This window comes from Psittacula echo (assembly GCF_963264785.1).
Source record: "Psittacula echo genome assembly, chromosome: 8".
In the NCBI taxonomy this organism is placed as follows: Eukaryota; Metazoa; Chordata; class Aves; order Psittaciformes; family Psittacidae; genus Psittacula; species Psittacula echo.
This window is the reverse complement of record NC_137744.1, coordinates 21,787,502-21,808,185: the sequence shown is the minus strand read 5'-3', so window position 1 is coordinate 21,808,185 and position 20,684 is coordinate 21,787,502. Positions and strand designations below refer to the sequence as shown.

The window sequence follows — 20,684 nt, the reverse complement described above, 5'->3', positions numbered from 1 at the left end:
CGAGCAGAGATATGGGGCTGAGCAAGCTCTGCTTGGCTGCAGAACAGGTTTTCCTGCCATAAACCTACATGCTCTATTTTGAGGTAAGACGAGGGTTGGGCACACTCTGGTTTAGACATCGGTGGGATTAGCAGCTGCTGTGGTGCAGATTATGGGAAGTTACAGAAGGGCTGTGGGGGAGTAATGCTGGCTCTGCTGCTGTGAAGGGGAGAGGGACCGGCTGGTGGAGGGGCTCACAGTCTGTCCTATGCACAGCCAGACACATAGCCAGGCTGCCCTAGCTGCCACCTCCAAGGCGAGGGGACATTGGCATCCCTTTATCAACAGTTATTGCTCCCACTGTCAAGCAGCAAGTCCAAGTCTGGCTTCTGTAACAGTGAGTGGTTTGTCCATGATCACCGACTGCTGATGGGGCCAGCAGCAGAGCCGTGCAGCCCCCTCTCTGCAAGCCATGGACAACAGCTCTGAGATGCTGTCATGTTTCTAGGGGTTGATCCTCATATAGGCAGGTATGACAGATATAGTGGCAAAAAAAAAGCCACAGGAAAATAAATTGCTTGCTACTATGATCAATCTGTGTTAGGATAAACTAATGCAAAGTTATTCACCTCCTAGCCTTTCCCTACATATTTGCGCTGTTCAAAACAAGGATATAATATCCATCACAATGAAAAACTTAGTGGTGCCTAAGGGAGAGATGATCTTGGCTATGGCCCTTGTGCAATATAAGATGACAGAGAATTAAAGCTGCAAAATGAGCAGCAGTGGACCACAGCTGGATTTATGACCGTATATATTACTGTGAGGTCTGTGCGATCCTTGGCTTGGCCACCTGGACCTTCGCATGCTTTCTGCAGGATATCGTGCCCTACGTTTCCTTATTTTATCAGTCTTGAAATCTCTTTGTCTTGCCAAAATTGGGGGATAAATTCTGCTTTGATTTAAAACCTTGCCCTATTTAACACATGTAATGAGACAAAATCTGTTTCTCAGCCAGGAAGTCCTTTCCATGAGGCACTTCCTCAAATCACACGGACTCTTGGCTAGAACCAGGCTCTGCTGAGTGCTACGGCTCCTCAAATCCATATTTCACTTCCTGCCTAAACTGTGCTCCAAAATCTCAGCTTGCTTTTAAACTCCCTGCAATCATGGATGCCACCTTGCTTTTGTGAACCCTATGTGCAGCACTGGATCTGCTCCCAGCTCCAGAGCCTAAGGGGATCTCCAGGCAAACTTCCTAGCCAGTTCCAGGTAGCAAGCAATGGAGAAGACTCCTGGCCCCAGGCTGCTGTCAGGAGCAAGCTGGCTCTTGGGAGCTGCAAGCTGTCCCCATCCCTACCGTGGATAGGGAAGAATGTGAAGTTAAACAAAGCAGAGCAGAGATGGACGTTGGCCATGGGCTGCTCTAAGCAATGCAGCTGCAGAGTCCTAGTGCTGTGCAACCACTCTTAGAGCTGTATTTGAGGATGTTCCTCTTATTAAGGGGAGTTTGAACTATTACACTGCAAATGGTCTTAGAGTCGGTGAAGGTGGCAAAAGGGAACAGCAATGCGATCCTTCAGGAGGTACAAAGAAGAGAACACACTGGAGAAGGAGCCCCCACGCATTTGAAAGGGACTGCAAGTCCTGTGGCTTCCCCACAGTGCTATGGGGTAAAGGAGAGATGTGTCTGCAGATATTGGAAGACAGGATTTTAGGGGGCCTGATCCACTTAACGCTCATGGGAGCAAGCCCTTGGGGGGAGCCCCTTATGTGGCCTCTGATCCACAGCATAAATCAGTGTCTTACTAGCTCCACCCAAAATATCGCAATTAAGATAATTTTAGTACTGTAGGACATTCAGGTCCATACAGCTACCTTAAATAAAAGAGGAGCATCTATAAAAGCATGTGTTTTCTTATGATAAACCCCTCCTCTGTTTGGAACACTCAGATACTGCAGCTCAGCTGCAACCATTTCTGTGCTAACTCCATTATATTTAAGTATTCAACATTTTGGAAGGCTGGTATCCAACAACAAAGAGGTTTTATGATTTCCTCTGTAATCTACCAGGTTATGGTGAATTTAAGGACCCAGTGAAAACAAAGATATCTTAGAAACAGACACGTTTGTATTTCCGTATGTTTTATCTTGTTTCACATCTCAGAATCCTTATTACAGATTTGATTCTGAGCAAAGTATTGGAATGAAAAAATGACATTGCAAGTATGTCATGCTTTGATGGCAATAGTAAAGTTTGCCTATTTCTTCTAAGAGAATTAACAGAATTACCCTGAAATCCTGACTGATCTGTACTGACTTTTAAAAAATCATAAATATTAGATCACTCACTTGAAAGAAAAGCAACGTTTAAGGTCCGTAAGGATCATCCTTGGAGTAAATTTTGTGGCTGCACTGAGGAGAGCTCTATCAGATGGCAGCAGCCTCTCAGCATCGCACCGACCTGGTATTTATGCCGCCAGTAAGGATGGGACCTGGAGCCAGTGTCCCAACAGATCCCATGCTTAGGCTCTGCCCTAAGGCAAGCACCTTCAGTGGCTGCAGAGGAGACCTCCAGCAGCAGAGCCAGCTCCTTCCTGCCACTGCTCAGAAGTTAACATAGGGATGCAAAGAGGATTAAAGAGGGCGCGGGGAAGGGTGGGAGCAAGTGACTGGACAAACAAGATACGATACTTCCTACTGCATCTAGTGCTCACTCTGCCATATTCTACCATCCTGCAAAATGAAACGATGGTTCACCTGCAAATGCTTCTCAGATGAAAAGGATGGCACTTAAATCTGTGCTTTGTAACAATTAAAAAGGCAGGTCCGCCTGTTGATCTTGTGGTTTGTTGTCTAGTGGCCCTAAATACCTTCTCAAAACTCCTTGTGCCTCCTAATTCTCTTTTTCAGAACAGTAACATAGTGTAAGCTCTGTGAAACACTTGAGTGTTGGAACTAGATGATCTTAAGGTCCTTTCCAACCCTAACTATTCTATGATTCTATGATTTACATGCACCCAATCTATGCTCGAGGCATCTTTTCCTGTTTTCTATTAATTCTCAAATTTGAGAACCCCAAAAGACCCAAAGGGTTTTCACAGAAAAGCTGAAGGAAATCTGGTTAAAAGCTGAAGGTATAATTAAGTTTAGACGGGGTAAAAAATAATAGTAGTAACAGCAAAATGTGAACTTCAAAATGATGAACTCTCATTGTGCGAAATAACACGGCTCTGGTTGAATGAGCCCCTCTTTAAGAGTGGAGATAGTGTTATTCTATTTCAGGCGCTCTGAGTAGGCGAGCAAATTTTCCCTGTTGGAAAAAAAACCTCCTAATAAAATCCAAAGGACAGCAAGGAACTTCTCTGGATTACCATGGAGATAACATTTGCTTTGTTTGTCATATGTGTCATCATCACCTCCTCTAGTTCAATATTGCTATAAGGGATTTTTATAGTGTTTCTCTCAGACCCAGTAAGTCTGGACGATTTCTGCGCTTTGAGCACAGTGTTAATGCCGCTTCCACTCACTCAGTCATCCCAGGACAACAGTTTCCAATGGACCTAGATGGGAAGAATGAGACACCACAATTCACAAACACACCATTTATTCTCATGTCACTTACTATAACTACTGTCCTCCTCTTTTGTTCCATCAATTGTTCCATCTGCTTGCAACTGCAAGTGGTATCCTTGCCTGCTGTATAGCTTTGTTACTATACCTTTAAGCTGAGGCTCTGTAAAGAAACAACAGTGAGATTAATGTGGGAAATCCTGAAGTGTTGTTCCAAGCGAGCAGGATGCTAAAAACCAAACCTCCAGGCTTCTTCTCAAGGCTGAGATATCGAAAAAAGACCCAAACCAAAAGCAGGGCAACCAGCTTTGCAACACTTTTCAGTTGGGAGACCACATTTATGCCTATGAAATCGATTGCCAAAATCATTAAATACCACTTTCGATTGCAGTGTAGGTAGCACAGTAAAATCTACTTGCAGTGAATACAAATTCCGACAGTGTGCTGCTTGGTCTCAGGAGCTCAGCCCTATCTCATTTAAGATTAGGAATGAGCTGGCAAAGAGCGTATCCCGCCTTTTAAAAAGATGTGAGTTCTTAAATGGAGAGGAGAAAGAGGACTACTACGATAGCGCTAATAAGAGCCATAGTGACAGTGGAGAGCCTAAATATATAGCAGCAAACGCTCAGCACAGGAGCTGCGGCAGTTCTAATAAACAAACCCCCCTTCCTCGCTGCTCTGAAGAGTACAGAGCATCCAAAGTGATAAACTACTCAATGAACATATGGAAAACGGAGGGGGGAACCCTGAAAACCAGCAATGTGTGGAGCTGCAAAATAAATATTACCATAAGGGCTGAGGTAATTACCTCATCAGCTAGAAGAAGGAAGATCAAAACAACGCATAGCTTGGATAGGTTTCTTTTTATCATCACCATCCTCAAATTCACAGCTCGAAAGCAAGATATCTCACATGGTTTCAGATCGTTCGAGACCACAAAGTACACAGCAACAGGACCTGCTGTCAAGTCTGTCATTTCACGTATCTAGGAAATGCACCAGGAGTAATTGCAAAAAAGCTCTACTTCCACTGAATCCCAATGACATCTGCATTGTAGTCACTGCACACAATTCTGCTTGTCAGGAGGTGATGCACCTCCGCAGCCTGCTCCACAGCATCTTACTTCAGAGATAAGCATACTGTGAAGATATGAGGTGTCATTTCCAACAGCCAATGTCTGGATGAGAGTCCTCATGCTTGTAATCAAAGATGTTAGGGAGCTCTGCTACTGTGCTTGATTTTAGTAGAAACTGAAGGCAAAAGCTTACAATAGTTTGTAGAAGTGTATCAGTTCCTAGTAGCAACCTTTAATAAGGGTACTGGTGGATGCACAGTTCTTATCTATCGACTTTTTGACAACAAATTAATCCAGCCCTTACTTTGGCTTTTTAGCTATAATACATCCCCAAAGTGTTTGCAAACAGGGAGCGAGACACCTCTTCTGTGCCTGCTGAGAAAGGCAGGTTAAGTGGCCAACAGCATCAATGTTTCAGCACAACAAAGCGATAGCGGCATTACCAGAGGGTTTTGCTCCTCCCATGTACAAAACCCCCACTCAGATCAGGGACTGAGTCTTCATGCCTGATCTTTCACCCCTCTGACACGGAGAGCATCATGTCTGCAGGGCTGCTGCAAGTATGGGATTCCTAGAAAGGAACAGGGCACTGAAGCAAAACTCTGGAAGGTGCCAGCGAAAACAAAAAGCCTTGTCTGCAATCAGCAAATGAAGCACAGCTCAGGCATTCTGCGAAGCAGGAAGATAAAACCAGATCTCTACAGTGCCAAGTTATTTAATATACAACTGAAGGAGGTGCATGTGTGGGAACTTCCCCTGCTAACATCTCCCCCACAAATAAATCACGTGTGTTTGTATATGCGTATGTGTAACAGGGAGCCAGGCTACTGAATTACCAGTACATGGGTGCACACGGGTGTGCAAGTGTGGCAGATGGCAGTGGTGTGTGTTATCCAGATAAACCAGATGAACACGAAAGAGGAAGGGACTGGCATGGGGTACCCATGTCTCTCAGATCATACAAGCCAGGAGTGGCAATACCTGCACCTTCATTTTATCAACCCTGAGACACCGGTCCCCCTTTCCCCAAACCTGATGCACATCCATCCCAGTTTGCAATCGATTAAACAAACCAACCCCCCAAAGACATAACCCTTGCCAACCTGGTCGCCTTCTTCGCCTTTTCTTGGAGCCAAAGAGTTTGACCCTGGAAAACACATTCAACTTGTTCTTGTCGCAGCTTCCCTTGCTCTTGCTGGGGCTGTTGACACACTTACAGGCATTGGACTTCTCCCGCTCCCTGGCTTGTCTCTTCTGGCGGATCAGGGAGCTGGCGATGGCTGCAGCCATGGCCGCCACCGCCCCGGCACCACCGGCGGGTCAGGCGCACGGGGTGTGCTGGCCGGCCACGAGTGCCACAGCCAGCATGCTGCTCGGCCTGTCCCCAGTGCCAGGGACACTGCCGGGCACCTCGGCCAACGCCACCCACCGCCAAGTGGCTTGGGAGCCCAGGAGACACCGGCGAACTGCTCACACCACAGCCCCGGCTTGGGATGCAACAGTTTAGCTCAAGCGTTTTTGTCCGCTGAGATCTTCCACCTTTATGGGTTTTTCTGATGCTTTCTTATTCCTCCCAACTCGGAGCAGGGGAAAGTTTGCAGGCAGTGGGGAGCGTTTCTACGGAGATGGAGCGGATCACTTGCAAGACATCCCTGCGAGCTTCTCCAGACGTGCTATTCACATGCAGACAGGGCACATCCACTTGGTGCAAGATCAGCGCATCTCTCCCAGCCCCGATTTCTCCAGTTAACTTTTCTCCCCACCCCTCCCCTCCCCATTCAAATCCCAGCAGACACCTGTTAGACTCCAGCAGGGGCTGTCCAGTGGCAGGGGCGGGGGTGTTCTGGATCCTTTTTCCCCCTCTTCTCCCTTAGGACGACATCCGAAGCAAGTGGTGGTGGAGAGGCTGGGAGGAGGTGCCGGTGCCTGGAGCCTCGGCTGCCCGCTGCTGAATGCCGCGGGAAGCCTCTTCCCCTCCGCTCCTCACGGGTGCCGCTGCCAGCGCAGCCTCCCCTCCGCGGACGAGCTCTGGTTTTGCATCGCTACCCCTGTCACCAGCCTTGTCGCTCAGCCTGGGCTCCCCGCACGCCCGGTCGCCGGCAGCTCCGCGTCGCGACTGCCGCAGCCGGAGCCCCCGGCAGCGATGCACAGACCCGCAGCACCCCGCGCACACACACCCGAGGGTGTGCGCTGGGTGCAGAGATGAAGCGACGCAGCAAGCCCCTTATCAGCACCCTCCCCTCCTCCTCTTCCTCCTCCTCCTCCTTTCCCACCGAGCGCTGGCTCTCGCTGCGGAAGGGTCCCCGGGGTGCAGGCAGAGGCTCAGCGGGACCTTGGCGCACCCCGGCTGCCCACCCTCGCCAGCCCCACGAGCAGGGGGGACCCGTTATTGACCGAGCCGCCTCCCGGGATGGTGCAGACGCCCAAACAGACGTGACTGCGGTGAGCAAAGAGCTGGCACCGCGTTTGGGGCAGCGGAGCGATGACACCTGGCTGGAGCGGAAAGGTGGCTCAGGGGGGTAGGCAGGGGGGCTCCAGCCATAGCTCTCCCTGCCTTTCCTATCCTTACAGGATGGCCCCCTCCCTGCCTCCCTGCTTTATTGGAGGCTTTTTGCCTCTCCTGCCTCCCCAAACCTGCTCTCAGCTCCAGAGAATGAAAAATCCACCAGAAAAACCAATTTTCTCATCATTGCCATGTTCTTCCTCTTTCTTTGCCCCCCCGCCCCCCGCCGAGGCCAGGCTCGCAGTGGGGACCAGGCTGCAGGGGTACCAGAGCAGGGAGAAGCAAGCGGTGCCACGATGCTGGGAGCAGAGCCTGGTGTCAGAGCCTGGCTCTGTGCTGTGGTTAATGCCCTGCTGTAGTTAATGCCCTGCACAGCAGACACTGAACCGTGCACACAACCATGCTCCAGGACATACGAAGAAGGATGTCCTGGGGGGTTTCTTTGCAACCCATTCCTCTCTTCTTCTTTCAACAGCTAGAGCATAAAATAAAGCCCATTCAGGCTAGAAAACGCAACAGAGATTTGAAGCCCTGAAGACAAACAACTATTGAAAGCATTTATCCCTGAGGCAAAAGGGATTCCAGTGGCTTGGAGGCACTGGGGCAGGGTGGGATGTCCTGTGAGCGGAGAGGGGAGGCCTTGGGCTGATTTCTTGCAGGAGCTGAGCTCAACTGGGGCTACAACTGCCCAGGGTTCCACTGGGGCTATGGAGACAGAACCCATGCAGGTGGGTTGGTGGGACAGCACCAGCTTCCTCATGCACTTTCCAACTCAGCCAAGCTTCCCAAGACACCTGCCTCTTCTTCCTCTCCTCCACATGCCCTTGGCAAAGCCAAGGTGCTCTCCTCCCTCCCTGAGATCCCAGACAAGCCCATTGGAAACCATGCCACCCCATAGCTTCACTTCAAAGAGCTCAATTCAAAAGCTGTACCTCTGCATTCCAGTCCTTCCCTGGACTAGGAACAGCTCATCAGGGGTCCAAATCTGCTTCCTCCAACTGGGAACTCCTGCACCAACCAAATAGGTTGCATGGCCAGGCTTTAAAAACAGAAATGTCCATAATGCACAGGCTTTAAGACCATGTCTGACTGAAAGTACTATGTGTTCTATTGCAGTTTGAGACCTCGGCAGCTGCCATGCTATGTTGAACTTGGCAGCCCCTCACACCTATCCACAATACCTCTTTTCTGCAAGAAATATAAGTATACATGTACTCCTACACGTATAGGTGTTTACACACACTCACCTTTGTTTGTGAGGCACTCCATGGCATCCACATCTATATATTAAATAAATCCTGCTCATTTCTTATTTAGGTTAAACCGTAGGGTAAAAATAACTGCAATTCACAAGTTCCACCACTACCTTCATCTGCCAGTCCACATAAGACATGTGAAATCCAACCCAAGAGACAGACAGTTGGCTATTATTAGTAATAACTCATCCTACTCAACTCGCCAGTAACGTACTATGAATTTTGCCATCTTTCCACTTCCAATGCAGTCATAAGCGAGACTTGTTTTTCCTAAGACTCTCTCATTACTTTATAAATATTCCAGTTTGGAAAGCAGCGTTTGATCTTCAGATCAAAGTGAAGCTGTCTCATTGTGCTCTGTCCTATAGGTCAGATGACATTTCATGGTCCCAATGACTAACCAGAACTCAGACTTTGGCTAGGCTTGGAAATCCATGGGGAAAGCAGGATATAAAAGCAGAATTTGGGATATCTTTCTGCCAGGATTCCAGCCCGTACGCTTAAAATCCATAATGGAAATTAATTTGCACAAATGTTCCTTGACAGATAACTAAAGAGAGGAATAAAAATAGCCCATATGCATAATCAGATTTAGGTTTCAAAAACAGCCCTCCAGGTTTTTTTTGCCTGATCAGCCTCTCCATCTCTCAGTACTCCTACAAACATGTCTTCATTTACTATAAATGGATCATGAAAATGAGGATCTTGTTGGGAAAACGTCTTTGGTACAGGACCAGTCTTTGGATTACTTCAGTGTTACAGATATAAAAATCCCAAGGAACAGCTTTATTTTCTTTGAACAGCAAGAGCTGTTCACTCCCCACCATGCTAAAAAGGTACAATAAAATAACATAACATTCCAAGTGACTTTTTGAATGTAGAGGCAATTGGATACTCCTTGAACATCCATCCTCTTTCTTTGTGTCTAATATTGTAATGGGGCACACTTAAAGCTAAAGAGTAAATTGCCAGCCCCATTTCAATCATGAATTAAACACCTCTTAAGAAATCACCATGGGACTGACTTGTATAGTTACTGTTGGAGACAGCATCATCATGGACACGGAGCTGGGATCGGACCCAGCAGCAATTCCCCTGTTTTGGCATAGACACTGATCTCACCCGCTTTTGATTTATGTTTTTTCCTCCCAGTCATCTGTTGAGTTTATGCTGATGATTTTTAACACGATTCTGATCATTAAAGCCCACTTGAACCTCCGGAAGTTGCCTGGATTGGGGAAAAGTAAAGCTTGCAATTTGGTACCACAGCCCCTGGACCAGGACTGGCTTTTTGACTAATGCAGGACATGGTTATTTCAACCAACATCAAGTGTGCTGCCCTCACTGCCTGGCTCCTGCAGGAAAAGACATCAACCTCACATCACTGGTCCAAACTGAAGCACCAGTGGCTGTTTCACCAAGTAAGAGGGAAGTGCAAGCCTTCTGGACTTAGCTCCATCCTCCTTGAACCATTTGTGCTCTGGCAGGTCTCAGATCACTGCTGTTCCCCATGCGTTTGAATCCATCCTGAGAAGAATTATAGCAGGTCCTATATAAACAGGTGGATGCTGAGCAAAACAAACCCTCACAAAAACTGAGACTGGATGAAAACCACAAGCTAGCTCCAGACCTCCCTGTCATGAAACAAGCATCAGGTTTTGACAAGCAACAACAGCTTTGCAGCATGCCTGGTGCCAGCTGCAGCCTGCGAGCAGAGGAACTCCTTTCTCCCCACTGCCAGTCGCCTGTGCGGTATTGGCACATGAATGTTGACAGATGTGATGGAGCACAGAATGGTGTGTCAGTGCAGCATCACTGTCGGAGACAGGAACAGGTGGAGGAGAGGCAGCACTTTCTGGCTGCTTCTTCAAGTGCACTGGCGATGGGCACATGAGCCCAACAAGAGACTCACTGAGGGACCCAAGTGCTCTGCATCGTATGGTTGCAGACTGGTTTGGGTTGGAAGGCAACTTAAACCTCATCCAATTTCAACCCCCCTGCCCATCATGGGCAGGGACCCCTTCCACTAGAGCAGCTTGCTCCAAGCCCCTGTGTCCAACCTGGCCTTGAACACTGCCAGGGATGGGGCAGCCACAGCTTCTCTGGGCACCTTGTACCAGGGCTTCCTCACAAGGAAGAACTTCCTAATATCTAAACTTATAGGTCCCATATAAACAGGTAGATGCTGTGCAAAACAAACACTGCATGAAATTCAAGACCAGAAGGAAAATCACAAACCAGCTCCAGACCTCACTCAGCCCAACACAACCCCCAAACCCCCCTTCTACATCTATAAGCCTGAAACTGCTTTAGTGTGTCAAAAAACACGAGGCTGGCATAGGATGTCAGGATCCCATTCCCAGGCACTTCTGTTCTTGCTGGAGTAATGTGTTACTGTAGATACAGAACAAGCAGAAAGAGAAAAGGTTCAGCACTTGTATCTATAAGTTTACATTGCCCCAAAATAGGGAATTATTTTCTCAAAAGTGCCACCGGAATCACTTATCCCTCTTTCAGGTTGAGATAAACAAGACTCCATTGAGCCGGGTATGACACAGCAGCACTGAGGCCCCCAGTGATTTTTTCCTCTTCTAAGTAAACAGAATTACTATTCACCAGGAAGCAGAGCTGCTCAGACCCAAGCCCCGCATCATTTAGCTCCTCTGTGAAGCATCCTGTGGAAATGACTCAGCCTTTCCTTTGCAGCCAGCTCCGTGCTGGACCCGGGCACTGCAGATCCCGGCTCACTGCCCCTCAAAGCCTAGTTCTGTGCCACATAGGAGCCAAATGAAGTCAGCTTGAGGGTTACTGCTCACTTCAAGGTCCAAAAAGATATTAGTGGAAGAGCTGGGCCTTCAGGAAGCTCCAGACCAACAGCTCCAAATTGGGGGTATTTTAATCAACAGAGCAACTGGGCTACCATGAAATTAATCTCAGTGGCAAAGATCAGCTTCAAGAACCAGCTGCAGACTTTATACAAGCTGTACTGCTGTAAACGAAATATTTTGTGTTGAGAGAATAGGGGCACTTGTGAATAGTGACATGGATGTTCCTGTGTGTGTCTGTGCCACGGTTCTTTGCACAAGAGCACTGTGCAGCCCTTCTCAGTGACAGGAAGAAAATCAGACTAGATTCCTGTGACACCAAAGCAGACATGTCACCTGGACCCACTTCATCTAAAATCCCACTTGTTCAAGGCGGTAGACACCTTGGGTGACTTTTTGTCTTCTTGGTGTGCAGAATCATGAACCCCAACACCAGGAGAGACACCAGTACAACTGGTGCACAGTGGTGGATGTGCCAAAACCGGCCCCCATCCAGCAAAGAACAGACCCACGTCCCTGTCTTCAATGTGTGAGTCATCTCCCTAGGACTACTAAGCCAGTTAAAAAACAATGATGTGCCTATGCATTTCAGAAGGTTCTCATGCCCTAATCCTGTTCTCTGATCTGACCTCAATGAGTTTGTTAGGAAGAGGTTCATTGTTCTGACAAGAATTTGGGCCTCTTCATGGCTGATATGCCCCACTACATGCTCAGGATGGCCATGACGTCTCACACCAAGAACACCAGTTCCCTTTCAGATCCTCAGAGCAAATACTAATGAGAGAAATCCCAGTTCTGCCCCTTCCCAGCTGTGAATTCCGATTCCTTTATAGCACTGTCTCAGTTAAAACCGGGTTTGATCTGACCTGGTGGTGCAGGCAAGTTTTGGAAAAGGAGGGCATTGTTTGAAGGGAGAAAAAGGGAACTCTTTTTGCCTTCATATTCAGTCCTCCCAAAATGTCAACCACAAAAGACCGTCTATCCGGTGCATAAAGGATCAGTGCCAATCAGCTGGGAAAGGTCAGAGAACAAACAGAAGAGATCAGCTCCCACAGCTCTGTGGGCTCCCACATTGGGAACACGTTATTCCAGTGTCCCAAAGGGCCCAACCTGAGTCAGGAACTTGCAGCAGTGACCGACTGATTTCTCTCTGCCCACCACAGAGCCCCAGCGAAAAGCACTCCTGCATCAGTATGCACCGGAGTAGCTGTTCGCTCACCTCTCAGCGTGATGACTCTTGGAAACATCAATGTAAATGACAGCATATCATCCCTGAAATATTTACATCTCAGCATGGGACACACGAGAAGCACGGGCTATGTGCCTCTGTCAAACTTAACATAAGGCCACTTTACACATGACAAAACACTGTAAATAGTCCTTCGCAGACCCAAAGCAGGTTGCCTAGAGATTGTCACTCCTCAAATAGACCTTTTCCCACCTTTTCATAGATCTGATGGCTCATCTCTTGTCAAAAACTTGACAAAATCAGACAAAATTGAAGCCTCTGAGAGTTCTCCTCCTACCACTTGCACCCAACCATTTCTACCAGCTTCTCACAGCCGTGGTCCTTGCTTTGCTCAGAAGTTAACTTCTGCCTTACTTCACATCACCATGGAGCCCAATTCATGTGATGGATGCCAGCCTTGCTTGGTTTGTGATGTAAGATCCATCTGTTTTCTAATAATGAAACCAAATGACCTGTGCTGGGACCAGAAGAGCCTGGCCATGGTTTTCTGTGACTCTTATGTGACTGCCGAGGTCATGGCACCAGCTTCACGCAGACAAAGGAAAATGTGAACAGAGCTGGTCCCCAGTGAAAGGGATGTTGAGGAAAAAGTGCCATGTCCTGGATGGAGGCCTGGATCTCCTGGAGCTAGACGCTGCACTGGGACGATGCTTCTGCGAATATGCAAGTGAGCCTTGTACTGTCAAGGAACCGGAACCAGTTTACACCAGCAAAAATGCTTGTCTCTGTTTTGGTAACCAGAAGGAAGGCATATTCCTGAGGATTAGGAAAAGGGCCATGACTCTGAACTTCTGTGTTCTGTCTCAGTTCACCTTGTAATCATCATGGTATCAATAGTGACATATCAAGAGATACCTGCCCTAAGTTCAGTAATGCACAAGTTAGGTTTATCTAAGCTCATTGGACCAAATATCTGGCTGTACAACTAAGAAGGAAGACAGAAAGGCACCTCCAGATGGCAATTTGTTCCCATCCCCAAAAAGCACCATTATTTTCACAGCTGCATGAAGGAAAACACCACCTCTGCCTCACTGAACTATTGTTGTAGGGTGATTCATACTGTAATCTACCTAATGCACCTTTACAGTAAATAGTATTTACCACCACCAAACCCAAGTAATCACTTAGTGAAGGTCCATGTAGCTCAGCCTCTTGCTTCTGGCAATGCTCAGTAACACATGTGAATATAAAACCAGCCCGAGCAGTCACACAGTTGCACTTCCCACACACAGATACCTTCCAGCAATTGGCCTCGTGACACCTCCAGGCCTAGCAGGAGCTGCTGCTGGCAAGAACAGAGCAAAGGTGACATCTATAAATCACACAGGGATTTTGAGGTGAAAAATACAATGTGAAGTAAACAGAGGGGAATTCATCATCACAAGTTATATTCACTCTTTCTGCAAACAACACTCACAAATAACATCTGCCAGCAAAATGGGAACGAGAAGCACAAGCCAGCGTTTGCTGTAGTGGGTTTAAATAGGTCTGGAGACTAGAAAAATCGTGTATGCAAATTCGACATAAGCAAATTAGAAGAAATTCAGATAAGTCAATTCAGAGAAGGAGGCTAATAGCAGAACATCTGCTGCTGCTCCCAGCATTCGCATTAGGCGGCTGGAACAGTTCTGGGGACTCAGCCCTCACCAGAAAGCACAGGGAGGTTTTGTTGCTATGCAGAGAAACAATGCTCAGAAACCAGAGGAGCAGAAGCTGCCTGAGCTGAGCACTGTTACTCCTCACTTAAGTCCAGCTGAACTACAATAGGGACACATTTGTTAGTAGAGAAAGTAGATAACTGCAATTTATAGCTCAATTTCTACCTAAAATCACCATGAAACTCATAGATTCAGCTGCAGAAGTAAAATCAAATATAATACCATTTTAATTAAATTTCAAGTCCATATGTGTGGCCTTCCCCACTCCTCAGTCACACTGCTAAATCATGCTCAGCTAAACTCACAGCCGAGAGACCATACTTAGCAGATGATGATATAGCACCAGGATTTCTGTCCTCTCCCTTCAAACATCTTCCCTTTGTTCATCATTCTCATTTTTAAACCTCTTCCTGCAAGGATCTTCATTACTTGTTTCATAAAAAATTATAACATGCTTCTAACGAGCCACAAAACCCATCAGGATCTCAATGTCCTTATCCTTTAGCTGAGGTCAGCTTAATCCTGTTTACAAACAAACTTGCTTTAGCTTCATCTACAACACAACATTCCAAGGCCTGGGAGTTGTTCTTGGGAAGAAACAACAAAAAGCAGAATTAGATTCTAAGGCACAGAACTAAACCTGCTGAATTGTAAGAAGCTATCTTGCCTGATCTTTCAATGTTATCAATCGATTCCACTCAGCCCATTGCATGTAACTGTAATGAAGGAAGATCTCCTTGCATTTTCTTGTCTCCTATATGAGGCTGTTATGGGAGGTTAAAGAGTCTAATTGTAAAGATGCCTGCACAGATGAAACATGTAGCCACACAGAAGTCATGGAACATTGCAGTGCTCAATATACTCATTGTAGCATTTCCAAGAAGTTCCCCTCATACGACTGGAGCGAGAAATGCGGTTCCCAGAAGTTGCTGGTATCTGTACCTCCTTTGGACTGGAATTGGAATTGGACATCTCAAACCCTTCAAATATGAGTTCTACGTTCTTAATTCTGGTGCCGTGACTCGGATAAGGAACGGTGGGCTTCTGTCCTCCGGGGAGGCGCCCCGCGGCAATCCGCGGCCCCGCGACCGACAGCCTACCTCGCCTTTACCGACGAACCTAAATTCTAGAATAATGAGCAAAGGAGAAACCGGTAAAAATCCCATAAAAATTCTGTGCACGGGAGTCCGGACGAAGACGCAGGACGCGTAAGTATATTGCGAATTTTTTCGCGGGTTTACCGTTCGGGCGGGATTGGGTTTCCTGAATTATAACGAATGAGAGGTTCGACATACTGAACCAAGCGAGTGCGGACCCTTAAGTACTGCGTTTCCCATCTCCCGCGAGGGACTGGGCCAGGAACAAGGGGAGAGAGTGAGTGTGTGTTTGTGGATAATTCAGAAGATGGGGGCGAAGGGCAGCAAGCCTTCGACTCCCATGGGAAGGGTACCCACTGTACCTAAGAATACCCCTCTGGCATATATCTTAGACAATTGGAGATATTTTCCTGGAACCCTAGGGAAAGATAAGCAGAAAATGATAGAATATTGTACTAAGATATGGGGAGGGAAGAAGATTTCTAAAAATGTCTTTTGGCCGGTCTGTGGGTCAGAAGAGGATTGGGTAAGACAACAATTAAACCTCTGGGTTAATAATAAAAAACCCCTTAACCCGGAGGAAAGTCAGTATGCAGAAGTGTGGCTAAAAAGACCAGGAGCTAGACTTTATCCACTGAATGAAGTAAAAACTAAACAAAAGAAAAAGAAGGAAGAGTTAGATGAAATCCTTCTAACCCCCCCCTCCTTATATTCCTCCTCCTGCTCCCACAGCCCCTCTAGAGGTCCCCAGAGCACCCACTTCCCCACCAGAATCAGAACAAGGGTCTCCCCCTCCCCCTAGACGTGTGACTAGAAGTCAAAAAGGGGCAGCTCAGATGTATCCTTTAAGGGAAATGCCCATGGGGGGACCTCAACCTGTGATTGGATATATTTCTGTACCCCTAAGCTCGGCAGACCTACGAGATTTTAAAAGAACCGAGATGGGAAACCTAATTGAGGACCCACTCGGAGTGGCAGAAAGATTAGATCAATTTTTAGGACCAAACCTTTATACTTGGGATGAAATGCAATCTATCCTTGGTCAATTATTTACTACCGAGGAAAGAGGCATGATTAGAGGAGCAGGAATGAGATTGTGGGATGCTCAACATGCTCAGGGACCTCAAGCAGATATTAAATGGCCACTCCAAAGACCTAATTGGGATAATCAGGATCTGGTGCATAGAACTCATATGCAGGACCTAAGAACTATAGTAATTCAGGGGATTAGAGAAGCAGTACCCCGTGGCCAGAATATCAATAAAGCATTTAATGAAATGCAGAAGAAAGATGAAAGCCCTACTGAGTGGCTGGAACGACTGAGGAAAGGTCTTCAGCTGTACTCCGGGGTAAATCCAAGACGACCCTTTAGGGCAAGCGCTCCTCAAAACTCAGTTTGTGGCAAAATCGTGGGAGGATATCAGAAAGAAGATTGAAAAGTTAGAAGACTGGCAGAATAGAGGGTTAGATGAATTATTGAGGGAAGCTCAGAAAGTATATGTAAGGAGAGAGGAAGAGAGCAGCAAGCGACAGATAAAAATGATGGTAGCAGCGGTCAGAGAGGATCGTAAAGGGCAGACAAATAAACACAGATCTGCTGAAACGAAACAGGGGAACATAGTAGTAAGGAAGGAACAGAGATTTTGTTTTTATTGTGGAAAGAAGGGACATATAAAGAAGAATTGCAGAGAAAGGATCAGGGATGAGGAAATATCAAAAACGGAATAGGAAAGTCAGGGGCTTTATATCTTAGGGGACCGGAGTCATCATGAGCCCTTGATAAAATTAAAAATAGGTCCCCATAAACAAGAGTTCACCTTTTTAGTAGACACTGGGGCTGAAAAATCGACTATTAGAAAAATACCCGAGGGATATAAAATTTCCCCTGAAAAAGTACAAGTAATTGGGGCAAAAGGAGAACCCTTTAAAGTAAGCAAAATAAAAAATGTAATATTCGAAACTGAAAATAAATTTGGAATGGGTGAACTCTTGCTTGTCCCTGAAGCAGAATTTAATCTGCTGGGGCGAGATTTAATTGTTGAATTGCAATTAGAAATTAAAGTAAAAAATCAAGAGCTAACAGTGTCTGCTTATCCTTTGACCGTGGATGATCAAAAACAAATTAACCCCGATGTCTGGTATTCTCCGGACACAATTAGTAGACTGGAAATCCCACCGATTAAAATCCAAATTTCTGAACCCCACATACCAGTGAGGGTAAAGCAATATACCATATCCCTAGAAGGACAGAGAGGATTAAAACCAGAAATTGATCGATTATTAGCACAAGGAATCTTAGAGCCTTGTATGTCACCCTTTAACACCCCCATTTTGCCTGTAACGAAACCAAATGGGAAATATCGGCTCGTGCATGACTTAAGGGAAATAAACAAAAGAACTATCACCCGGTTCCCTGTAGTGGCAAATGCATACACACTGCTAAGCAAGCTAGGACCCCATAATTCCTGGTATAGTGTGATTGATTTAAAGGATGCTTTTTGGGCCTGTCCACTGGCAGAAGAATGCCGTGATTATTTTGCCTTTGAATGGGAAGATATAGAGACAGGCCGTAAACAACAATTGAGATGGACCGTGCTCCCCCAAGGGTTCACTGAGTCCCTTAATTTGTTTGGCCAGGCCCTGGAAAAGCTCTTGAAGGAATACCAGGTACAAACGGGAAACGTGCTTTTACAATATGTAGATGATCTGCTCATAGCAGGGAATAATCAGGAGGATGTAAGAAAAGAAAGCATTCGACTCCTAAACTTCCTTGCACAAAAGGGACTACGGATATCGCAAGAAAAGTTACAATTTGTGGAGGAAAAAGTGAAATATTTGGGGCATTATTTGTTTAACGGCAAAAAGATATTGGATCCAGAGCGCATTAAAGGAATTCTGGAATTACCTATACCTGTCACTAAGAGGCAAATTAGGCAGGCATTAGGGCTATTTGGGTATTGTGGACAATGGATAGAGAACTACAGCTTTAAGGTTAAATTCCTATATGAACAACTGTCTAAAGACAAAATACCCAAGTGGACCCCTCAGGATCAAGAGCAGTTTGCCAGTCTCAAAAGGGAGCTAAGTCAAGCACCGGTTCTAAGTTTGCCAGATTTAAAGCGGCCATTCCATTTATTTGTTAACATACATGAAGGAACGGCATTCGGAGTATTAACTCAGGAATGGGCCGGACAAAAGAAACCGGTGGCATACCTATCAAAGCTGTTGGACCCTGTGAGCAGGGGTTGGCCGAGTTGTTTACAGATCATTGTTGCCGCTGCCTTATTACTTGAAGAAACAAATCGTATTACCTTTAATGGGGAAATTGTCCTATATGCGCCTCATAACATAAGAGGAGTGTTACAACAAAAAGCAGAAAAATGGCTTACAGATAGTCGATTATTGAAATATGAAGGAATACTTATAGAATCCCCTAAATTAACTTTGAAAACTATTGGAGCAGTTAATCCTGCTGAATTTTTGTACCCAGGAGAAGGTGATGAACTATTGCACAATTGTTTCCAAACAATTGAACAGCAGACACGCATTAGGCCAGATCTAGAAGAAGAAGAACTACAATGTGGGGAAATATTATTTATAGACGGATCATCACGAATAGTAGAAGGTAGACGATTGTTTGGATATGCCGTAGTTAAGTTGGAAAAAAGGAGAATTTAAGACAATAGAATCAGGCCCCCTGAGTGCCAGCTGGTCGGCTCAAGCCTGTGAACTGTATACATTGTGGAAAGCATTAGTATCACTGAAGGGAGAGGATGGAACTATATATACAGACTCACGCTATGCGTTTGGAGTAGTACACACTTTTGGAAAATATGGGAGGAAAGAGGATTTGTTAACTCACAGGGAAAAGAACTGATACACCCGGAATTAATTCGGCGAGTTCTGGGGGCATTGAAAATGCCGAATAAAATAGCAGTTGTACATATAAAGGGACACCAACGAGGTACAAGTTATCAAATTAGGGGAAATAACGCAGCTGATACAGAAGCAAAACAAGTGGCAGGCAATTATAGTATGATTTTGACTATGCAACAAGTACCTGTTAATAAAAATTTGAGTTTTGAGTCTGCAGAAAAAGGAAAACTAAAACAAATGGGAGCTAAGGAACAAGATGAAACAGCTGTCCGGACTGCTCAGCGTGGATGGATACATGCCAGTCACGTTAAGGGACCAGTAAATCCTCCACAGTGGAAGATTGTCAGCTCATCTGGAGACACCAAGCTTGTGTTAAAACGATAAGCAGTAACCCTGAAGAGATAATGCAATGATAGAAACTTTATTTGATTATTTTGCCACATTACCCTTTGGTATAAAGTGTGTATTGTTGTTTATAGTTGCAATAATTATCTCTCTTTGTATATTATATGTGGAAGTGTACAAAATGTGCTAAAGGATGCAACCACACAATATTGAATATAGAAGATATGCTGATACAAATAATATATATGTATTATAGACATACGAATTAGATGTAATAATTCAAACTGCAACTGTTATCCATTTGCTTGTTTCAGGTGTAAGGTATGTCAGGATAAATGGTGGACACACTGTGAATGTGGATATCCTCCAATAGGAATTTGCACACAGTGTTGGAAAATCCAAAGAACTCTCACTGAGTGGAAATTAAAAACAATTAGAGTCTAGACAAGAAATTATTCGGGAATCCTATAAGTGGTGGGAAATTTTTGCTAAAGGAATAAATCCTCAATATTATTGTTACCACCCCAACGAACCAGTCCCCTTTATAGCTGAAATTTTGGCTATAAAGTGCAGAAGGGAAGTACTAACTGTGTCTTGCTTTGCCCCATTAGTTAAAGCTGCAAAGTGGGAAGCCTATATAAACAGGCAGAAAGCCCGAAGCAGCTGTTCTCCTGAAGAATTCCCTTGCTGCCGAGAAGATGGTACACCCCCCGTGGCTCGAAGCAACCGAGTCGACAGGCGAGGCAGAGGAGGAACAAACTGTGGAGAAAAGAACCAGAACAATGGGACACAAAAGCAGCAATGGCCGAACTTCCCCAGGACTGGTAAAAATATACTTAAATTGGCAAAATTGACAGACACCCTTTTTCCTGGTATACCGTTAGTTTTGTTATTGATAATAACCCAAGCAAATGGAAACCCTCATGAACCTATGGCCTGGAAATTATATAATTTACCAGAGTCAAAATTAATTCAAACTCAGATCAGTCCAGGGCAGTGGAATTTCTCTGTGAATCTATATTCCCTGATACCTATAGAACAAGACTCCCCTGTTTTTACTCCAGATCTAGCAAAGCTTCAGGCCCAATGCAAGGCATTTTATATATGTCCATCAAGTAACCCTGGCAGAAGTTATTGTAAGTATCCAGGTCATTTTTACTGTGGCTATTGGGGTTGTGAAACTATTGCTTACAGTACCAAGAATGAAAGTAGCCTTTAATAAACAATAATAGAATAAAAATAAAAAGG

General features: G+C 45.7%; 1 protein-coding gene across 3 annotated transcripts in view; it reads right to left on the bottom strand.

Moving 5' to 3' along the window:
- FGF13 (fibroblast growth factor 13) overlaps positions 1–20,684 on the bottom strand; it is a gene marked incomplete at both ends in the record, with an annotated part of 244,521 nt that overhangs the window by 50,309 nt on the left and 173,528 nt on the right. For 2 of the 3 annotated variants that reach the window (XM_080624792.1, XM_080624794.1), the window contains one exon: positions 3,605–3,715. In XM_080624792.1, the coding sequence (XP_080480918.1) occupies positions 3,605–3,715 (111 nt within the window). Of the gene's footprint in view, positions 1–3,604; positions 3,716–5,730; positions 5,918–20,684 lie in introns of those variants that run through there. The other variant, XM_080624793.1, reaches the window with a different exon arrangement.